Source organism: Hippocampus bargibanti, linkage group LG02 (genome assembly GCF_051943395.1).
Source record: "Hippocampus bargibanti isolate YZ-2025 linkage group LG02, ASM5194339v1, whole genome shotgun sequence".
Taxonomy (NCBI): Eukaryota; Metazoa; Chordata; class Actinopteri; order Syngnathiformes; family Syngnathidae; genus Hippocampus; species Hippocampus bargibanti.
In genome coordinates this window covers 18,095,564-18,115,000 of record NC_142735.1, presented here as the reverse complement: position 1 = coordinate 18,115,000, position 19,437 = coordinate 18,095,564, and the positions used below count along the sequence as shown (strand labels likewise).

General features: G+C 40.7%; 2 protein-coding genes across 3 annotated transcripts in view; both read left to right on the top strand.

The window, feature by feature from the left end:
• Positions 1-895, top strand: part of rbmx (RNA binding motif protein X-linked) — a 7,451-nt gene extending 6,556 nt beyond the window's left edge. The window contains exon 9 of the mRNA XM_088989784.1: positions 291-895. Within this exon, the coding sequence (XP_088845910.1) occupies positions 291-598 (308 nt within the window). The 3' untranslated portion in view covers positions 599-895. The remainder of the gene's footprint in view (positions 1-290) is intronic.
• Positions 896-2,876: 1,981 nt separating this feature from the next.
• arhgef6 (Rac/Cdc42 guanine nucleotide exchange factor 6) overlaps positions 2,877-19,437 on the top strand; it is a 35,519-nt gene continuing 18,958 nt past the window's right edge. Inside the window, exons 1-7 of one of the 2 annotated variants that reach the window (XM_088989778.1) lie at positions 2,877-3,220; positions 4,519-4,791; positions 5,845-5,928; positions 11,738-11,822; positions 17,407-17,528; positions 18,683-18,893; positions 19,096-19,148. In XM_088989778.1, the coding sequence (XP_088845904.1) occupies positions 4,627-4,791; positions 5,845-5,928; positions 11,738-11,822; positions 17,407-17,528; positions 18,683-18,893; positions 19,096-19,148 (720 nt within the window). In that variant the 5' untranslated portion in view covers positions 2,877-3,220; positions 4,519-4,626. The remainder of the gene's footprint in view (positions 3,221-4,518; positions 4,792-5,844; positions 5,929-11,737; positions 11,823-17,406; positions 17,529-18,682; positions 18,894-19,095; positions 19,149-19,437) is intronic. The other variant, XM_088989779.1, reaches the window with a different exon arrangement.

The following is a 19,437-nucleotide window of genomic DNA, read 5'->3' as shown; positions in this document are numbered from 1 at the left end:
ATCAAGACTACTCTGAAAACTTGGAGCTCTAAAAAGGAGAAGTGTCCTGAGAAATCAATGGCATGTTGAAACGAATAACTTGAGTACTCCGCGTGGCTGGATCTTAACTGCCCTCAAATGTTTGCATCACCACCACCATCACCACCAGATGGTAGATGTAAATGCAGCCATCTGTTCAATTAGTGCATCACCGAATTCAATGTACTGGCAAAGAAAGAGAAGCAAACCTGCAAGAGCAACAGAAAATGTTAATTGTATCTTGCCAATTACCTGACCCGTTGACCCTGCAGGTAACTCTCGCAGCGGCCCACCTTCACGGGGCCCCCCACCATCCTTCGGTGGGGGCAGTGGAGGGGGTCGTTACGACGACTATGGCGGCAGTTCCCGAGATGGCTATGGCGGGCGCGACAGTTACAGCAGTCGGAGTGAGCCGTACCCACCTCACCGTGGCGAGCGCATGGGTAGGCAGGAGAGGGCTCCTCCCCCTGGCGAGAGAGGATACCCTCCTCGCGATTCGTACGGCTCAAGCCGCGGAGGGCCGCGGGGTGGCCGTGGAGGCAGTCGACCCGAGAGAGGGATGGCTCGCAACAGATATTAGAATGGACATGGAAGTCTCGCTGAAGCAGATGGAAGTCTACTTGCGGCGTTCAAAGCTTTGTGGGAGAAGCCTGACAAAAGCGAAACAAAATCCTACCATGTCTAAATCTGTGGATTGAGTTTTAGCCGCTAAATTGTACCTGGTTTTCCAAATTTTTGTGTTGACACATTTTTTTATGTTACTCATGTGATGGTACAGTTACCAAGTTTTTTTTATACACGTTCAATGCCGCTGGACTCTGCAATGCCCTATAAGTTTGGCTTTCCAACTCTAATAAAAGTGTTAGTTGCACCCTGATCACTGAGCATCAATACTCCTGCAAGACCAAACAAACACCTGGATATGATTAAAATAAAAAACAACAGCTTTCTATAGAAGTTCAATGTAAAGTTAAGCTGGTGAGTGTTCTGAAACTCAACTCAAAAGAGAAAGTCGTCACTGTTGTGTTCGAAGGGTTAGGCAAATGTCACTGTCGAAATGTTCCAATGTAGTTCCCTCGGAAATGGATCCATCATCCTAGAGCCATTTGCTGGCACGCTACGACAAAACCAAAGGCAAGAGCAACCAAATACAAGCTTCTATCCTACAAGAACCATAGGCGGCTGCTGGTAAGAAAGCAACCCTCTTCTGTTTCACATCTGTATATGCCTTTCATTGTTCCTATATTGCAGTCCACGCTGAATTAAAGACACAACTGCTTCAAAGGACTACAAAAAAAGGATTTCAACTTGAATGCACCTAGATAATTGTAGCTACATTTGGCAAAATGATCTCCAAGGCAAGCCAAGACCTTGTCCCATGCCTGCAACAAACATTTTTTTTTTTACCAGATGAACCCTAAAAACAGATCGTTTTACAATAAGTACTGGTCTACTCCAAGTACTTGTCTAAAGTAAGCAAGGTTGTCTTGAATGCTTTCAATACTATACGCTGTACACTGTCGCTGTAAAAGCAGTGAAATGAGCATCCATCGTCAGTGTCAAAACCAAAAAGGAGACCTCTGGAAGCCCACCACCATTGCCACCACCCAACTGGAAACAATCATTCAAACAAAAGACAGTCGGACCAAGGACTTTAATTTTGTGTGTGTGTGTGTGCGTGCATGTACGCAAGTCTTTCATGAATATACAAAGAGACGTGCAGAGTTTAATTTTGTTCTCGTTGCAGGCTGAACAACGGGCGGCAAACAAACCTCAATATGTGCTGCAACAGTCCTTTGGTACTCCGTTGGACCAGTAGGCTGATGATGAACACGTCTCAATTCATGGAGGTAGTAGGACTATTCAATTTGTTTGCATCGTCCAAATGTGACTGCATTAATATTTTGAATGCTTGTTGTCCTTTAGTGTCTACCACAGCCCCAAGCGACTCACTGAAAGGCTGCTGGACAATGAGAAGAGGATGAGTGTTGGGCTAAAAATGTAGTTTTTAATAAATGTCAAAAAAGCTACTCTGCTGAGTCTATCGTCATCAAACTGAAAGAAATGAATTTCAAAACGTCTCTACAATAATTTGGCATGTCCCTAGTGAAAATGCTAAAAGGGAAAAGCCCAAAGCCCCACATTATCTTGTTCACCGCCAAATTATATGCAAAATATGTCCAGTCCATTGCCAGGGTTTTTGTCATTTTCACTTCAATTGCAGGACCCACAGAATATTGAGTTTTAGGGCTATACAGTATAAGCATTCAATGCAGCGTGAGAAACCTTAGACTTTCTTCTTTCAGCTGAAAAAAAAGTTTATGCCGATCTTATTTGGCTCTAGAGTTATCTGCAATGGAAGTGGGTGCAGCTGTACAAAAGGCAAATGCTGCCCCCTTGTGGGAATAAAAAACATTGTCAGAGGTCTGGCCGGAGCTTGATTCAGCAAGAAAAAACAAAACCCGAACACATTTGGGAATGGCGCTCCACATCATGCTTTTCAATTCCCGGATAAATCCGGGAATGGCAGTGAAAGAGCTAAGAAAGGTGTGGTTAACCATCGATTGTTATACACCTTTTACCTCCCGCAGTTTGTGTCACCCAATAAGATTTCAGTAAGTGCAACCAAATTTATTAGGATTGGGTTTGTTAAATTCTAAATCTAAACTGAAGTTAGAGGCCGCCATGATGGGGAGAGCTTTCACAACAGCTGTAGCTGTAACAATGCACGTCACATCATAGTCAACACAAAGTAAAATAATAAAGAACGGGAACATAAAAACATGGGCAGTTGTGCAATCTTAACATTTTTCCACATGTACTCTATGATGTTTCAGTACAAGACAAACACTTTCTTACATGAAGCAGTTCTAGATGAAAGTGGAGAGGGTATGGATAAATGTTTGGAACAACGTGAAAAAAAAACATGCAAAGAGAGCTCAAGAGGGAAATATGCTCGAGCTCACACTTGACAGACAGTTCAGAAGGCTTGCTTACATTCTTGTTTTTGCAAAATATGCTGATACATTTACATTCACTTCCTAGTCATTGTGAAAATGAAGGTGAGGAAAATGGCAGCAAACATTACTGCAGACTACTTTTTTTAGGAAAAAGCTGTTGCATTTTTTGGGGGTGGTTAAGTCACACTGAAATGGAAAGAGATGCCCATTTCATGGTATGATCAGAGCATTGTCATCACATGGTGAGTATAGTTTTGCTTTTTTGATTGTTGCTGTGCCGATGATCATTTTGTGTTTGGGAGCCTTTTACTGAGCGAGTTGCTTGTTCTGTAGCCACAAGGGGACATAAGTCTTGTGGCGGTCCCAAGCCCGGATAAATACAGAGGGTTGTGTCAAGAAGGGCATCCGACGTAAAAGCTTGGCCAAAACAAACATGCAAGTCAAACCTCTGAAGATGGAGGACAGTGATACGCTGTGGCGACCCCTTGAAGGGAAAAGCCAAAAGGAAAAGAAGTAGTCGAGTAGGTGTATGTATCATAAGCCAAACTTGTATGCGAGGTGAAATCATTAGTTGGCTGCAGTTCTGTGCCAGGTCCTGTTAACCATGCGAATGGCAGTGCTGGTAATATACTATGCGAACTGACAGTGTTGGAATTTACAGACTGAGCACTATTTGTGGTAGGGATGTAGTTTTTATGGTGACAAACACCAAACATAACTACTGAAAATCAGACATTTAACAGCTTTGATCTCTGTGATTGCCTTCAATCATCAAAACAAAAGCAGTTTCTGCTTTTGCGTGATCCTACTTTGAGCGCTGAGTCATCCCTCGATCCCCACAGGGATGTATTCACAGAAGCGAACAGTCAAATAATGCCAACATTCCCTGTTTGTGAAAATGGGATTGATATTATCCTCTCATGACATTTGCAAAAATTACGAAAACTGTCCAGAATTCTTCAGCCTGGATCATCACCAGGATCTCATCCTTTCACCACATAACCCCCGTCCTCCAAGAGCTCCACTGACCCCCGGTCAAATATAGAATCAACTTCAAGATTCTTCTTCATACATTTCAAGATATCCATAACCTTGTCCCCCCATACCATCTGACCTTCAAATTTATATTCCCTCTCGTTCCCGCAGATACTCTTCCTCCCTCCACCTCTGTTTGTCCTTGAGAGCTTTGAAAGCCGCTTGAAATAAAATGTATTATTATTATTATTATTATTATGTGTTTACATGGCGCATAATGAACGACGAAATGTGGACAAAGACACGAAAATTAAATGATCTGCGCTTGTGTAAACAAACTACCAATTTAAAGAGCTGTGGCTTTGAGTTAATCACAATATCCGGCAGAAATGTACAAAATGGAGGCGGTGATTATTTTGTCAGGAAAGCGTTACTGTACTTGGCAGTTCACATATGCTGCTGTTGAGGTGTCTGTTTACCAGCAGGGGTGATCATCATTTTTGGCATGTAGTAACACAGTCGTCCTCTACCCCCACCCATCTGACGCCTCTTGCCAAACTTCAAGCAGAAGTACGGAGTTTCGAGGTGCGCTGCACGCCGATAGGGAACCCGACCACCGGAGCGAGGAGGTGGCCGACAACCGTCGCCAAGGCAATGCCCGTTTGACGGCGCCATGAACCCCGAGGAGCAGACCGTAACGTGGTTGATATCGCTGGGCGTGCTTGGTTCCCCCAAGAAGAACATCGCTGACCCGGAGGAATTCTTGAAAGCCTCGCTGAAGGATGGCCTCGTACTATGCAAGCTGGTCGAAAAGCTTGTGCCCGGTTTCAGTGCCAAGGTAGAAATGTTTAAAAAAAGTTGACATAATGAGGTACGATAGTAGACACGAAGGGAGGGATTTGATATGAACACAGACGCACAGGCCGCCCATTTTAAAAGTTGCAACGGCATTTTTTGCCTTTAATGACGCGTCGCCAGTGTTGCTGAAACCAGAGCAATGGGCAATATTTGCTGGACGATTGTTCATAAATAATTTGATGTTCCTCATTCTTGACGCTGTTTATGCAGCGGTGAAAAAGAACCGAGAAGAACCATAGCATTGCTCAATGCAGTTAAACACCATTACATGTAGAGGTACTGGGTTTTATTAAAGTGGATGGGGGCATTTCAGACTCAAAATTCCAATCGAATGTAAAGTTGATAAGTTTGGAAGCAACTTCGTCACTTCCTCTTGAAGGTTCTTCCCGGTTGCTTGGTTCGACCTCTTTTATTTGTCAAGTTCGCGGCAAGCAAGAAGATACGTATTGTCAAACAGAAAATGTACCACAGTAATACCGGACGGGAATAACCTTTCTGTTTGTGTGGGAGGGGTCTATATACAGCGCTTTGTATTTTCTTGCACAATAAATGGATAATATGATAACCAGAAGTACGGGGGAGCATTGTGGATGTAATAAGAACAACTGCATATCATGCATTCGCATACAACGATGAAAAAGTAAAAAAAAAAAAAAAATTTCAGGCTAAGAAAATGTTTTAGTGCACCGATTATCCCTCACCTCTCGCCGTTAGCCTATCGTTTGCGGTATGATTGAATCGAGACCGCAACATTTCGGTTTTGAATTGGCAACGCAACTATATTTTATTTCGAAAGTTGTATAAATAAGCGGATATATATACGTCGCGGCAAGCTTGACACTGATGTCATTAATGACTATGTTTCCACGAAGAGGACGCGGATTGACTCCATATTTCATAAACTCTCTTTCTTGGGACCACTTCAGACTATACTTTAATGGCGTTAGCTTCGAGTCGGCGTGTTTGAAAAAAGTATTGCTTGCCCTTCGTTCTCTCCAACGTGGTATTTTGTTTCCCGTGTGTTTGTGTTCAGTACTGCACGGATCCGCGAACCGAAGCCGACTGCATAGCCAACATACGAGAGTTTCTGAGAGGATGCTCGTCCTTGAAAGTGGAGGTAAGTTTGCGGTTGGATTTAGCGAAGAAACTTTACCTCCGTTCTGCGTCAATTTATTAGCCATTTTAACCCCGATGCAGGTGTCCCCGTGAGTAGTTTCAGACCCGCTTGCTTGTGTTGTGGTCCGCTGAGCTTGCTTGGAGTGTATCGGATTTTCGCTGCACGTCCATAACCCATATAAACAGGCATAGCGTTTTGACTTGTTTTATGATAATAATAATACATTTAATTTCAAGCGCCTTTAAAAACACCCAAGGACACTCTACAATAAAAACAAAACACACAACAATAAAACCATAGATAAAATGATAATAAAATAGCAGATTGAACTAGACATTGAAAGCAATTTTAAAAGGATGGGTTTTGAGGTGGGACTTGAAAATAGGGAGGGAGTCAATATTACGGATGTTGGGTGGAAGTGAATTCCAGAGTTTGGGAGCAGAGCGGCTGAAAGCTCTGCATCCCATCGTGGTGAGACGGGCAGGGGGCACATATAGGTGAAGGGAGGATGAGGATCTGAGGGAACGGAGATTTGAAGCAGGTCAGACAGATAGGGAGGGGCAAGGTTATGGATGGCTTTGAATGTAAACAGAAGTATTTTGAATTCGATCCGATGTTGGAGGACAGGGTTGATGTGGTGAAAGGAGGGGGTTTTAGTGAGGATCCGGGCTGAAGAATTTTGGACTAGTTGGAGTTTATGGAGAAATTTCTGATTGACACCGAAGAGAAGTGAGTTACAATAATCGATGCGGGAGGTGATGAGACTGTGGATAACGATAGCAGCGGAGTGAGGGGTGAGCGAGGGACGGAGACGATTGATATTACGGAGGTGGTAATATGCAGACCGAGTTATGTATTACTTTAGCTGAACCGATTTATCCTCACAGAAAAGCAGGCGTCCTGGAGCCTTTCCCAGTTTGTCTTCGGGTAGTTGGCGGGTGACACCACAAAACGGTTGTTTCCTTGATTCTTATTTTTAAATTGCATAACTTGTTTCGATTTTGATGAAAATCATTTTTTTATTGTGTCAAGTATGCTTTAAAATTCAAAGCTTTATAAAACATGCTGTTTATTTTCCTCAAATGTAACACTTTCTGAAATGACCTGTCAGTACTGAACTTTTAATTTTGAATACTGTGTTGTGCCACAATATTTAACTTTAGTGTAGCCTCTTAAACAATGCATTTTAGTTCTAAACCATAACAGTGAAACAATCAAAGGAACAATTAACCCTACGAGCCACTAGCTGTTACCCAGTAGAGATCGAAGTATCGATAGATTTGTGTGTCTTAATCTTTGAAATTGTATCAGTATTCGACTGGCAGGATTAACCAGGTAGTCTCAGAGGTTTGAGAATTTGTACAGTATCATTGCTGAAGTATTTTATTACTCCCTGCATTTAAAAACTTACCTGTCTATATACTTTAACTTACTTTTTCTGCATGTAACAAAGATGTAACGAAAGAGAGGTAAAGTCGCCAGCAGTTGAGATCTTGCTCGACTGAGATTTAGGGTATCCTGCCGGCAACAAAAGGGGGACATCAGTGACATAGAGGAAATATGAAGCAGGCAGTATTGCCAAAGACGCAACACATTTAGAGAAGCAAGATACTGTATTTCACATTTTATTTTAATGATATTCCACAACTCACTCTGTGATTTTTTTTTTTCAAGCAAAATTCAAAGAGGAGGTTTCCCAAACAAATCAACAAATAAGTAGATCCGCAAATCCCTAACAGCAAATACAGCATGTGAAGCATTTTTGTATGTACTGTTTGATTTGGTATGTGCAGTGGTATTTTTTGTATGAAATGTGGGACTTGACTCAACGAAGATAGAGAAACTGAAAAACTGTATTGGAGTTTATAAATAGAATTAGTTTAAAAAAAAAGATGGTGTGGAAGAATTCAATGATGGTAAATAATAGCTGTCATATGAGTTGTAGCGCAATGAAATGTCCCGTTCTGTTTCGAAGAATACTTCCATTATCTTGGAGGGAATGTGTTTCAGATGTTGGGAGTGTCCATTCCCTCGCTGCCTGCCACGCTGGACGCATTCTCTCTAATTTTATAAATAATCTTTGGTCTGGTTTTGAATCACATCATCTGCTTTATGCCAGCCTGAGTCACTCCACGATGGAGTGTTGGAGCTCCTTATTGCCCAGCTGGCTTGTTATGTCTGGGAGGTACCCTTCAGCCCATAATTAGACCTTGTGAAGCCAGCAGCAGCTCGTGGCCAACCAGACTGAGGCCCTCCAGCCAGCCCTGCCCATCTTTTGGTTTCTGACGTGATTGTATCTTATGTGTCCCTCCCGCCACTGCAGCGTCTTTCTGGTTATCCTATGCCTCCACAAAGAAGACAGTCATAATGTTTTCACTTCTGCTCTGACATACTGAAAGAGGAAGCAGCATGAGCTGCTCAAGGCCTCTTGTTCCTTTCCTCAGCTGAATGTGCTGATTTTATGAGTGTTTGATTGTGTGGTCATGGTTGGATTTTAATTTTTATGTCCAATAAGTTCAGGCTTTTGTTAATGCATATTTGTGCATCATATGGCGTGTCGTGGGTATGTTTTGCTTATTTTTGGATGATCCGTCGTCGTGTACCACATGGATTCAGTTTGCGTGAATGTATCACAATCACACATGAAGGTGAGTAAATGCAATGCCATGTTGTGGAGCAAAAGAGTAAAGTATTGCCTCATTTTACTTCACAGAAGAGATCATTGGATAACAATAGTACTATTTTTTACTTTTTTCCATGGTGAGAATTCAATCAGTTATGATCTGGTGACACTTGATAACACTTGATAAAACACTTGAAATATGCTCAGACAGGTACATACTGGTGTGTAACATTTATCTGAAATTTACCAAGTTTATCATGGGATACCTGTTCAAATTACTTTTTTTTCCAGCAACACTCATGAAAATATATTTGGTCATTGATCACTTTTTGGAATTTGTACAATTTATTGTTCATTTGTTCAAAAAATAGCCGAGGCAAAATGGAACACATGATTTGGCTGCCAACGGTCAGTCAAGGTGCGGTTCAATTATGGCAAACCATTTAACCCTATCGAGCACAGCGGTGACTGTTGACAACAATGTATATGTTGTTTTCACAGTTGTGCATCAAGCATCCACTGCTATTATCTTTTCAAGCTTACAGAATAATAAATGAAGTTGAGGAAAAGAAATCCTGATGTAGGTTATTATTATTTGTGCATGAAAGGGTTAATGATGTTCAGGGTGACCTTGTCATCACATCCATGCCCACCACACAACTCTTGAAGACATTACTGTTCTGCTCAATACAACACATCTCTGGAAATAGGAGTTCAGCACATTAAGATAGGTTTTATGAGAGAACCTTTCATCATTGTAGAAAATTTCATATGAAAGTGTGGCTGAAGAGAAAAGCGGAAAGGGCCTTTCTTGCCATAATCATGCAATTTTTTTGGTTCACTTATATAGAATGTGGTATATCAAAATGAAGTTTTCGATAGGACCACTCCACTGTCAGTTGGCACGTGTGAGTTGCCAACTGAATGCTTTAATGAATCATGATTGTCCTGTGTTGGTTCAATCGCCCTCATTGCTATGTATATACGGGCCTTCTATTCATAAAAATTGTGTTCATCATGCCAAATAAGTTGCCGCATTTTTGTTAAAAACAACCCTAGTATTATTTTCACGAGTATAATTATCATTATCCAAAGAGCACATGTATCAGAATAGAATGCAATATGTTTTTTTTTAAATCACCATCAATGCAAAAGTTGTCTTTGACAATTTCCTAATGTCAGACCAGGAATTAATTTTTTCATATTTGCATGCTTAAGTGTGCCTGCAGTGCATGATGTGATGCTGACGTGGATGGTGTGATGGTCCTCAGACAAAAGCAAGATTGAAGCCATGCCACTCAAACTCTATATTTCATATGTTTAATTTAAAATGTGAAACCCAAGTCTCTGAAGTAAATGAGAGCTGCCTGAGACTCGACAAAAAAGCTGCACTGCTGGTCTGCATGTGCAGTGAATCATAATGGTGTCTGGCTGTTTTATAGACTACTAATTCACAGAATATCAGTCATGCTTCATGTCTGTGTAAGCTCTCAGTCGTACAGGAGTGGTCCATCGATGAGAAGGTTTCTTCAGCCGTCATCTGTACAAAAGTGAAGGTTTCGGACGTTTCGCCTCCTATCCTCCTATGAAAGAACCAAACTTAAACCGGATCACATCTGCCAATTATTAGAAATCTGCCTTAATACTACGTTTTTTCAATTTCGGGAAAAATTTTATAAACAAATTCATGGTTGTGATATGGGCTCACCAGTTTCACCCATAGTGGCTAATCTTTACATGGAAGAGATGGAGAAACAGGCCCTCACATCCTTCCCAGGGACAAAACCTAGACACTGGTTTAGATATGTGGACGATACTTTTGTCATAATTAAGAAACAAGAAATTCAATCCTTCACAGATCACCTCAACTCTGTAGACTTCAACATTAAATTTACTCGTGAGGACATTCAAGAGAACCAACTAGCCTTCTTGGATTGTAAAGTAATTATAAAAGAGGACAGAGCGCTAAAAACAGAAGTCTTTAGGAAGGCTACGCACACTGACCAATACTTACTTTTTGACTCTCACCACCCTTTACAACATAAACTAGGAGTTATCAGAACCCTCCAGCATAGGGCTAAACTAATACCAACTAGCACTGAAGGTAGAGAAAAGGAGTCAAAACATATCAGGAGAGCACTCACTAACTGTGGGTACCCTCAGTGGTCATTCAACAAATGTCAGAAAGAAAGAATAGCGAATGAAACCACTAATTCTCAAGATACAAAAAGGAGAGGAGTAGCAGTACCGTACATTGCAGGAGTTTCTGACAAATTACAAAGAGTCCTTTGGCAACATAAAATTCCTACTTATTTCAAACCGATAAACACGTTAAGGCAAAAATTAGTGCATCCAAAAGATAGGCTACCAAATGAAAAACAAAGTAATGTAGTTTATTCCATACATTGTAAGAATGAAAATTGTAAAAAGCAGTACATTGGGGAGACTCAACAAATTCTCAAAAAAAGACTTTATCAACATCGCAGGGATAATACTAGTGGACCTCAATCGGCAGTACATTTGCACCTAAAAGCTAGCAACCACTCATTTGACGACAATGAGGTTAAAATCTTAGCGAAAGAACATAGATGGTTTGAAAGGGGGGTAAAAGAAGCGATTCTTATAAAACAACAAAATCCTTCATTAAACCGGTCTGGTGGGGTGAGGTTCAATTTGGATCGTTCATACAATAGCCTGCTTAGGCAAAACAGGTTAGGCAACTTTCGCAATGCTGATGAGGGTCGTTATGCTGATAAGGTGATACCGGGGGGAGTGGGGGTAATAGGCCAGTCGTTAGTCAGGAATGTAGGAACAATCAGTGGGGCCACAGGGAGGGGTCCTCTGCCCCCCCCCCAACCTGAGAGTAGGGACCTATCATAGCTGTGTCCGGCGCCACCATGTCTGGACATTAGGGATATATAAATGGGGCCGATACGACCAGTCAGACTTTAGTTCGCTGACGAAGCCTCTTGGATAGGAGGCGAAACGTCCGAAACCTTCACTTTTGTACAGATGATGGCTGAAGAAACCTTCTCATCGAGAGAGTCATGCTTCATGTGCACGTAGTTAGGGTGTATAGCCAAGGCTTGTTTAATTCCACTCGGTGTTCAATTGTGCATCCAATTATTGGTGTACAGCAACCTGTTTATGACAGTAGTGATTTATAACCTTTGTTGTCCTTTCCAGGGGTTTGAACCTGAGTGCCTATACAGTGGGGAGAATTTTGGCAAGGTCCTGACCACGTTGCTGGCTGTCAACTTTGCCACACAAGGTAACAGGCAGCCTGCACTGTCCTTCCGTGACCTTCCTGTATCCCGCTGCTTCCCAAACAAGGCTGCAGTGAATTTACACCATTGATCGCTTCACCAGTTTTTCCACAATTAATCAATTATGCATGTGGGCTGTATAATTGTGACAAAAAATGGCATAAAGGACTGCAATGACTTCTTGGAAGGTCCTTCTGCTTTTTAACGGACTGTCCTTGTGAGTAAGCAGACTCACTTTTCAGTGACTCTGACTCACATCCCAGTGGGAATTAGAAGTCCGGCAGTTGAACTGCAACACTGTGACCTAAATTTATTGCTAAAATTATTTTAATTTGACAATAAATAAATAAATAAACAAATAAATAAATAAATAAGACAAAAAAAAAGAGTAGACTTAAAGGACAACCAACGTCACTTTTTTGTTTTTTAACTGACATCAGAAAAACGTTTTATAGCATCTGAAATACCCAAAACACGCAGTGTGATATTTTTAGTCAAATGCAAAACACCAATAAAAATGCCCCAAGAAAAACTCCAAGACGTTTTGCATTACTGGAGAATCAAAACAATGGCTTCAGATTCGGAGAATATGCTTTCTTGTTACACATCCAGTTATGAATATGATTCAAATAGTTCTGAAGAGGAAAGCATACATGTTTGCAATCGATTAAAGAATTATATGTGCCATTTTGAGGCAACATTGGGGGAAAATCTCTCACCCAAAAAAAGAAGCACAAAATGGCGACCTCCAGTGGCCACCTCCGCTTCCACAGGCTGATAAATTCCTTATATGGAGCTTGGATGCCCTCTTCTGGCGACTTTTGAGTGCAACGCGGTTCTCAGACCAAACATGTACAGCAAAATACATTGACGTGATGGAAGGACTGCTACAATGTGTCTTTTTTCGGTCAGGGGGCGGTCCTTTCGTGACGTCACGTACGGACTCGTCACCAACTCAAAAACAAGACTTCCTGAATATTCAGAGCGAGTCTTAAAATGTAAAATATAGCTATATGCGGTGGAATCTTATTAAAATACCCTCAGTAGAAGTCATTTGAAGCCATTTTACAAATTATGAACACAACTTGTCCAGAGACGTCGGTTGTCCTTTAAGACTCACACTCAAAATCTCTGTTACAGAATCATTGCTGCTTTCAGATTCCACCGCATATCGCTATATTTTACGTTTTATTCCGGAAGTCTTGTTTTTGAGTTGGTGACGAGTCCGTACGTGACGTCACTTAAGGAACGCCCCTGACCGAAAAAAGGACACATTGTAGCAGTCCTTCCATCACGTCAATATATTTCGCTGTACTTGTTAGCTCTGAAAACGTCATGTTGCACCAAAAAGAGCCAGAAGAGGCCAACCAAGCTCCATGTAAGGAATTTGTCAGCCTGTGGAAACGGGCTGATTAATTCCTCACACGGAGCTTGGTCGCCATTTTCTGCCTCTTTTTTGGTGATCCATTTCGCCCCAATGTTGCCTCAAAATGGCACGGAATAAATTATTTAATCGATTGCAAACATGTATGCTTTCCTCTTCAGAACTATTTGTATCATATTCATAACTGGATGTGTAACAAAGAAAGCATATTCTCCAAATCTGAAGCCACTGTTTTGATTCTCCAGCAATGCAAGACGTCTTGGTGTGACGTCACGAACTGGGGGCGGGACTTTCTGAAAATGCCCAATTCTCAGCTCAATTTTTTGCAGATTTTAGACACTAAGTTATTTTTATTGGTGTTATGCATTTGAATAAAAATATCACACTGCGTGTTTTGGGTATTTTAGATGCTATAAAACGTTTTTCTGATGTCAGTTAAGAAACAAAAAAGTGACGTCGGTTGTCCTTTCAATAATATATTCAGAAATTTTTTCAAAAAGTGGCCGCGCGTGCGTGCGTGTTTGTGAGCGTGTGTGTGTGTTTGTATGTGCGTGTGTGTGTGTGTGCGTGTGCGCCTGTGGCTCTCACTGAAAAACATTTCTAAATATTTTACTATTATGGCTCTCTTCGTCAAAAAGGTTCCCGACCCCTGCTCTCGGTTGTGCAATTTCAAATTCTACTGCGGCAAACTGTACCACTTGTTGGGCTAAGAGGCAACAACACAGCCTGTGTTGCTCAATTTGTGTCAAGCAACATTTGATCAAGCTGATTGGCTTTACTGGCAGAGGCCAGCTGGCGTGTGTTTGTGTCCTGCTGGGTGCCAGATTTGCCTGCTCTGCTTGATGCAATACTAATATCCTGCTTTGTTCATTTTCCATTCAAATGAGGGCTCAGTGTTGTTACACAGAATCAATAATGTGAACTTTAATATCGCCCTTGAGATAGGCAGGCGCACACGCGCACACCCACATGCGCACACCCACACGCGCACACACACACACACACACACACACACACACACACACACACACACACACACACACACACACACACACACACACACACACACACACACGCACACACACACACACACGACTCTAAGGTTGCAGCTTAAAATATTAACAGTGCTGTGGGCCTGCATTGGATCTAATTGCTCCTGGGTCTCTGCTCACTTTCTTCCTCTCAATGGCTGTCTCAATCTTATTTTGTCAGAGGAAATCTGCTTTCCAGGCACATCACTAAATACAACTCCAGGCTCGCAGCTCTTTGAATAGATCTTTTTTGCGCATCACTTTTGGTTTTGGTCATGATAATGATAGTAGAGAGTCGTTGCAATGTGGATTTAAAAAAAAAAAAAAAAATATATATATATATATATATATATATATATATATATATATATATATATATATATATATATATATATATATATATATATATATATATATATACAGTAAAGTCTCATTATATCGATATTCAAGGGAGTCCGAAAAAATATCGATTATAACCGGGACTATCGATATATCCGACCCTGTTTGCATGTAATTTTCTCCGTGCGTGCATAGAAATAGTATCGATATAACCGGGACTATCGATATATCCGATATCGATATAACGAGACTTTACTGTATATATATATATATATATATATATATATATATATATATATATATATATATATATATATATATATATATATATATATATAAAGTCTCGTTATATCGATATCGATATATCCGATATCGATATAACGAGACTTTACTGTATATATATATATATATATATATATATATATATATATATATATATATATATATATATATATATATATATATATATATATATATATTTTGCTGACAATTACTTTTATTTGCTGATAATTACAGTAAAGTCTCGTTATATCGATATTCAAGGGAGTTCGAAAAAATATCGATATAACCGGGACTATCGATATATCCGACCCTGTTTGCATGTAATTTTCTCCGTGCGTGCATAGAAATAGTATCGATATAACCGGGACTATCGATATATTCGATATCGATATAACGAGACTTTACTGTATTTATTATTTAATTATTATTTTATTTCACTTTTTTTATGAGTCCAGTGCGCCTTATATATGGAAAAGGTTTGAAAATACACTATTCATTGAAGGTGCGCCTTACGCTGCGGTGTGCCTTACATACCGGAAAATCCGGTAGTTTTTGTCATGATCTGGTTGGCGACCAACGGGTAGCGCTGTCGGCCCCGCCAGCACCTGCACAGGTGGTGGTCGTCCCGATCAGTGGCGGACTGCCACGTTCGGATTGGCGACCAACGGGTAGCGCTGTCACCCCTGCCCGCTGCCTCGCAGGTGCTGGTCGTTCCCAATCAGTGACACTCAAAAGGACTCCCGGCACGACCATTCGCTGTCGGGTCATTGTTGTATGCTTTGTATGCAATTGTATGCATTTGTGTGCATTGTGTATGCTGTGCACGTGTTTGTTTCATCTTGACAGACTTTTACTCTTGGTTTTTCTTTTGATACTTTGTATTTTTCTGTTCAAATGATTTTAACGTTTTAGATTTTGTTCCTGTTGACTTTATTTTAATACAACTTCTCAAATACAACCTGCTGCTCCCTCCTGCCTGCTTTTTGAGATCCACAACTGCCATCACCACCTTGAAAACCGTGACAGTTTTAATCGGAGTCCTGGTCGATTTGTTCGATTGGATGAGTTTTTATTTTGTAGTTCTTATTATTTTTTGTTTGATTTTGGTAGATGGTGTATAAAGATCAGTAAGCATTGTTTAATAAAGTAATGTACAATTCTCAAATGGCTATTTGTCTTCTGGACGCACTTAAAGCAATACAAAAATCGCAGGCGGTGATGGAGCCTATCCCAGCTGTCTTCGGGGCACAGACAGGGGCCACCATGAACCGGTTGCCATCCAATTGCCAGACAAATAAGCATCTAATCATGTATCCATCCAGCCATTTTCAATAACCCTTCTCCTGAACGGGGTTAAAGAGTTTGATGTTTCTCTTTATTCGTAAATAGGTTCATTGTCAAATCTCCCAGGCATGCGCACGTGTGACTCCACAGGGTCACGGGGAGTTGCTGGAGCCTATTCCAGCTGACTTTGGCCTGCATATGATGGTTGTCCATGTTAACCACTTTTTTATAGCTTCAGAAGTTCTTATAGAGCTATATAAATCAATATGTATTTTATTTTATTTTTTTGTATTTTATTTTTTTGTCTTGTATTGTATTGTATTGTATTATATTGAAGGGAACGGATCACACGTTGCCCGCAAACAAGTGAGGCGAGTGTACTGCTCCACCATCAGCGGCATTTTACAATAATGTAATATTTTAATTTTTTAAATGACAAACTTCAACAATGTTACTTCTAGTATTGTATTAGCTTTTATCGACTCTAATCACTTTGGTTGATTCATGTCACACTTTACTGTCTGTATGTCATCATTGAGATTACATTTACTTGATGTTGCTTCGGCCATGGCAGCCCTGTTATAGGCCACAATGGACAAAACAGGATGGTGGCAAGGCAAAGTGACAGGAAGGGCAAATCTTTCAAAGCTCATCAGCGTCCATGTTTCATTTGTTGAAAGCCTTAACAGAACTTTCAACATGTAATGCAGCAACTTAAAATGCTGGAAGGATACTTTTTTGTGAATGTCGTGATGAAATATAACAATGAAATCATTTAGTGTGGTTCTTACAAGTATGGTTTACTTTTTAAAAGTGAACCAAATATTTGTTGCAAATATGACTTGAGGTGCATCAGTCATGAATTAGTTGATCTAACAAGAGTCCCCTGTGTCTTTCTTCTCCCTTGTGATCTTTTTTTTTAATATGAACACGGCGTAAATGTTTTGGGAAATATGGGAGGATAAGGCCCATGCATGCACAGTGAAAAAGAACATGCAACTCCATACAGAAAGGTTGGAGCAGATATTCTAACCCCAAATTCTAGAACTGTTAGGCAGTTGTGTTGACCACTATGATGCCCAAATCTTCTTGCCTCACTGTAAGAATAATAGCAAGGCGTCTTGTTTATCTAGTTATGCCAGAAATTCAGAAGTCACTGATGTGATTTAGGCGCCTCACACACTCATCCCACCCCAGGAGTTCTTGATTATCCAGTTTCAATGAGATAAGAAAACTCGATAATCAAGGCTGCATATTGTGTGTCCACAGACATTGCTGCAGAGAGATCATGTCCGCAGTCCGGCACACAATCACTTAGTCCTACATCATCTTTGCACACAATCTCCTCCGCCAAGTCCAAAGGTTCTCTGCGACGACAATCCAAATCTGTGGTATGCTCTCCATCTTCTCTCTTGTTCTGCTACAAACTCACGTGTGCGTGTCACAAAAAGTTTTGGATATAAAAGGCAAATACAGTGAAACCTCGGTTTACGACCCCATTGGCTTATGAACTTTTTGGTTTACGAACATTACATTGATTAAAATTTTACCTTTGCTTACAAACTGTTTTTCGGGATACACACGGAGCTGCCACAATGAGTGATGGTGTCGTTCGCGAACGAGCCCGTTCTCCTAACAAGAAAATGGTGGCCACTGTTTTTGTCCTATATTCCCCGCCCACAGTCTTTGGTTAAAGCCATGTGATTGGTCAAGAACGCAGCAGTGGGGGATGGGTTTACAGACAGAGAGAGAGTGAGGCCGTTCTCCAAAAAACAAAATGGCATCTCCGGTTAAAGCCACGTGATTGGTCAAGAACCCAGCAGTGGAGAGGGGGGTGTTAAACATTAAAGAGACAGGCGGACAGAGAGAGATTGAGAAAACACACACACGAAAGGGAGATGACAGAGCTTGAAACAAAAAAAAAACAAGTATGAGAGTGTGAGAATAGTGAGAACATGGATAGAAAACAGTTAAAATATCCCATCAATCAGGCTCCACAAATAACCCGCACAAGTCATCTGTACACTTTATGCAAAAAGCTATCAACCCAACTAAACAGATCACAATTGATGAAGAACTAGACACAATTATCACAGAGAAAGCACCTACAAGGGATCATTCCTCAAGATGGCGAAAGAAGCCTATGTTCCTCATCAAGTGTTTAATGCTGAGGAAACCGGACACTCCATTCCACCAAGCCATTAACGACCATCACAAAGGTAAATAAAATGACTTTATTTTACAGTACAGTTTATTTCCTTAATCATAATACTATAGCACATTTATTATACATAAAACAAGGTATATTTTGTGTAGTTTTAAGGCTTAGAAAATTAGAAAGTAGAAAATTATGTTTTATGGGGACCTGGGAACGGATTATTCTCATTTTAATGGTTTCCAATGGGAAATTATTTTTTGGGATACACAGTTTTCTCTTTACACACTCTGTCTGGGAACGAATTAAGTTCGTAAGCCAAGGTCCCACTGTATAACCTTGACAAATGAATTGAATTTGACATCTTATACGTAAACACATACATGACAGGAGATGTCGGAAAATGGCAGCAGCAACAGTGGGCAGCCGATCGTGAAGGCTCGCTTCAATTTCAAGCAGAACAACGAGGACGAACTGTCGTTCACCAAAGGCGATATCATCATCGTGACGCGGCAGGAAGAAGGCGGCTGGTGGGAGGGCAACCTCAACGGGAAGACCGGATGGTTCCCCAGCAACTATGTGCGCGAGGTCAAGGCCTGTGGTGAGTCAAATGTCGCAATAACGGCAATTTTATTCTTTTTGTGAAAAAAAAGTACACCATTTTTTTTATATTGACACCCAGATTTGAACCAAGATCGAGGAATCCGGTCATTTCATTGGCCTCACCTGTTGATCATTGTGAGCACAGTGGGTGGGAATTGCTGCGTGAAACGACTCATCATTGTCAATCTCTCTCCCTGTAGAAAAACCAGTGTCCCCTAAAGGAGCTCAGCTGACCAAAAGTTACTACAGTGTGGTGAGTTTACAGCATCGTCTTCAACCTGATCAATCATTAAACTGTTCAGGGGTCCTCCAGAATTAATCAAATGTTGACCTTTTTTTCCCATAATACAATACAATACAATACAATACAATACATATTAATTTATATAGCACTTTAACAACAGCTGAAGCTGTAACAAAGCGCTTAACATGAACAGCTATCATATACAGGAAATAAAGCAGTTACAAAGATAGTAGAAAGCACCAGTGAGTAAAACCAAGATCAAATGGTAATCTTCATTTAGGCTTTCATAGAATGGAAA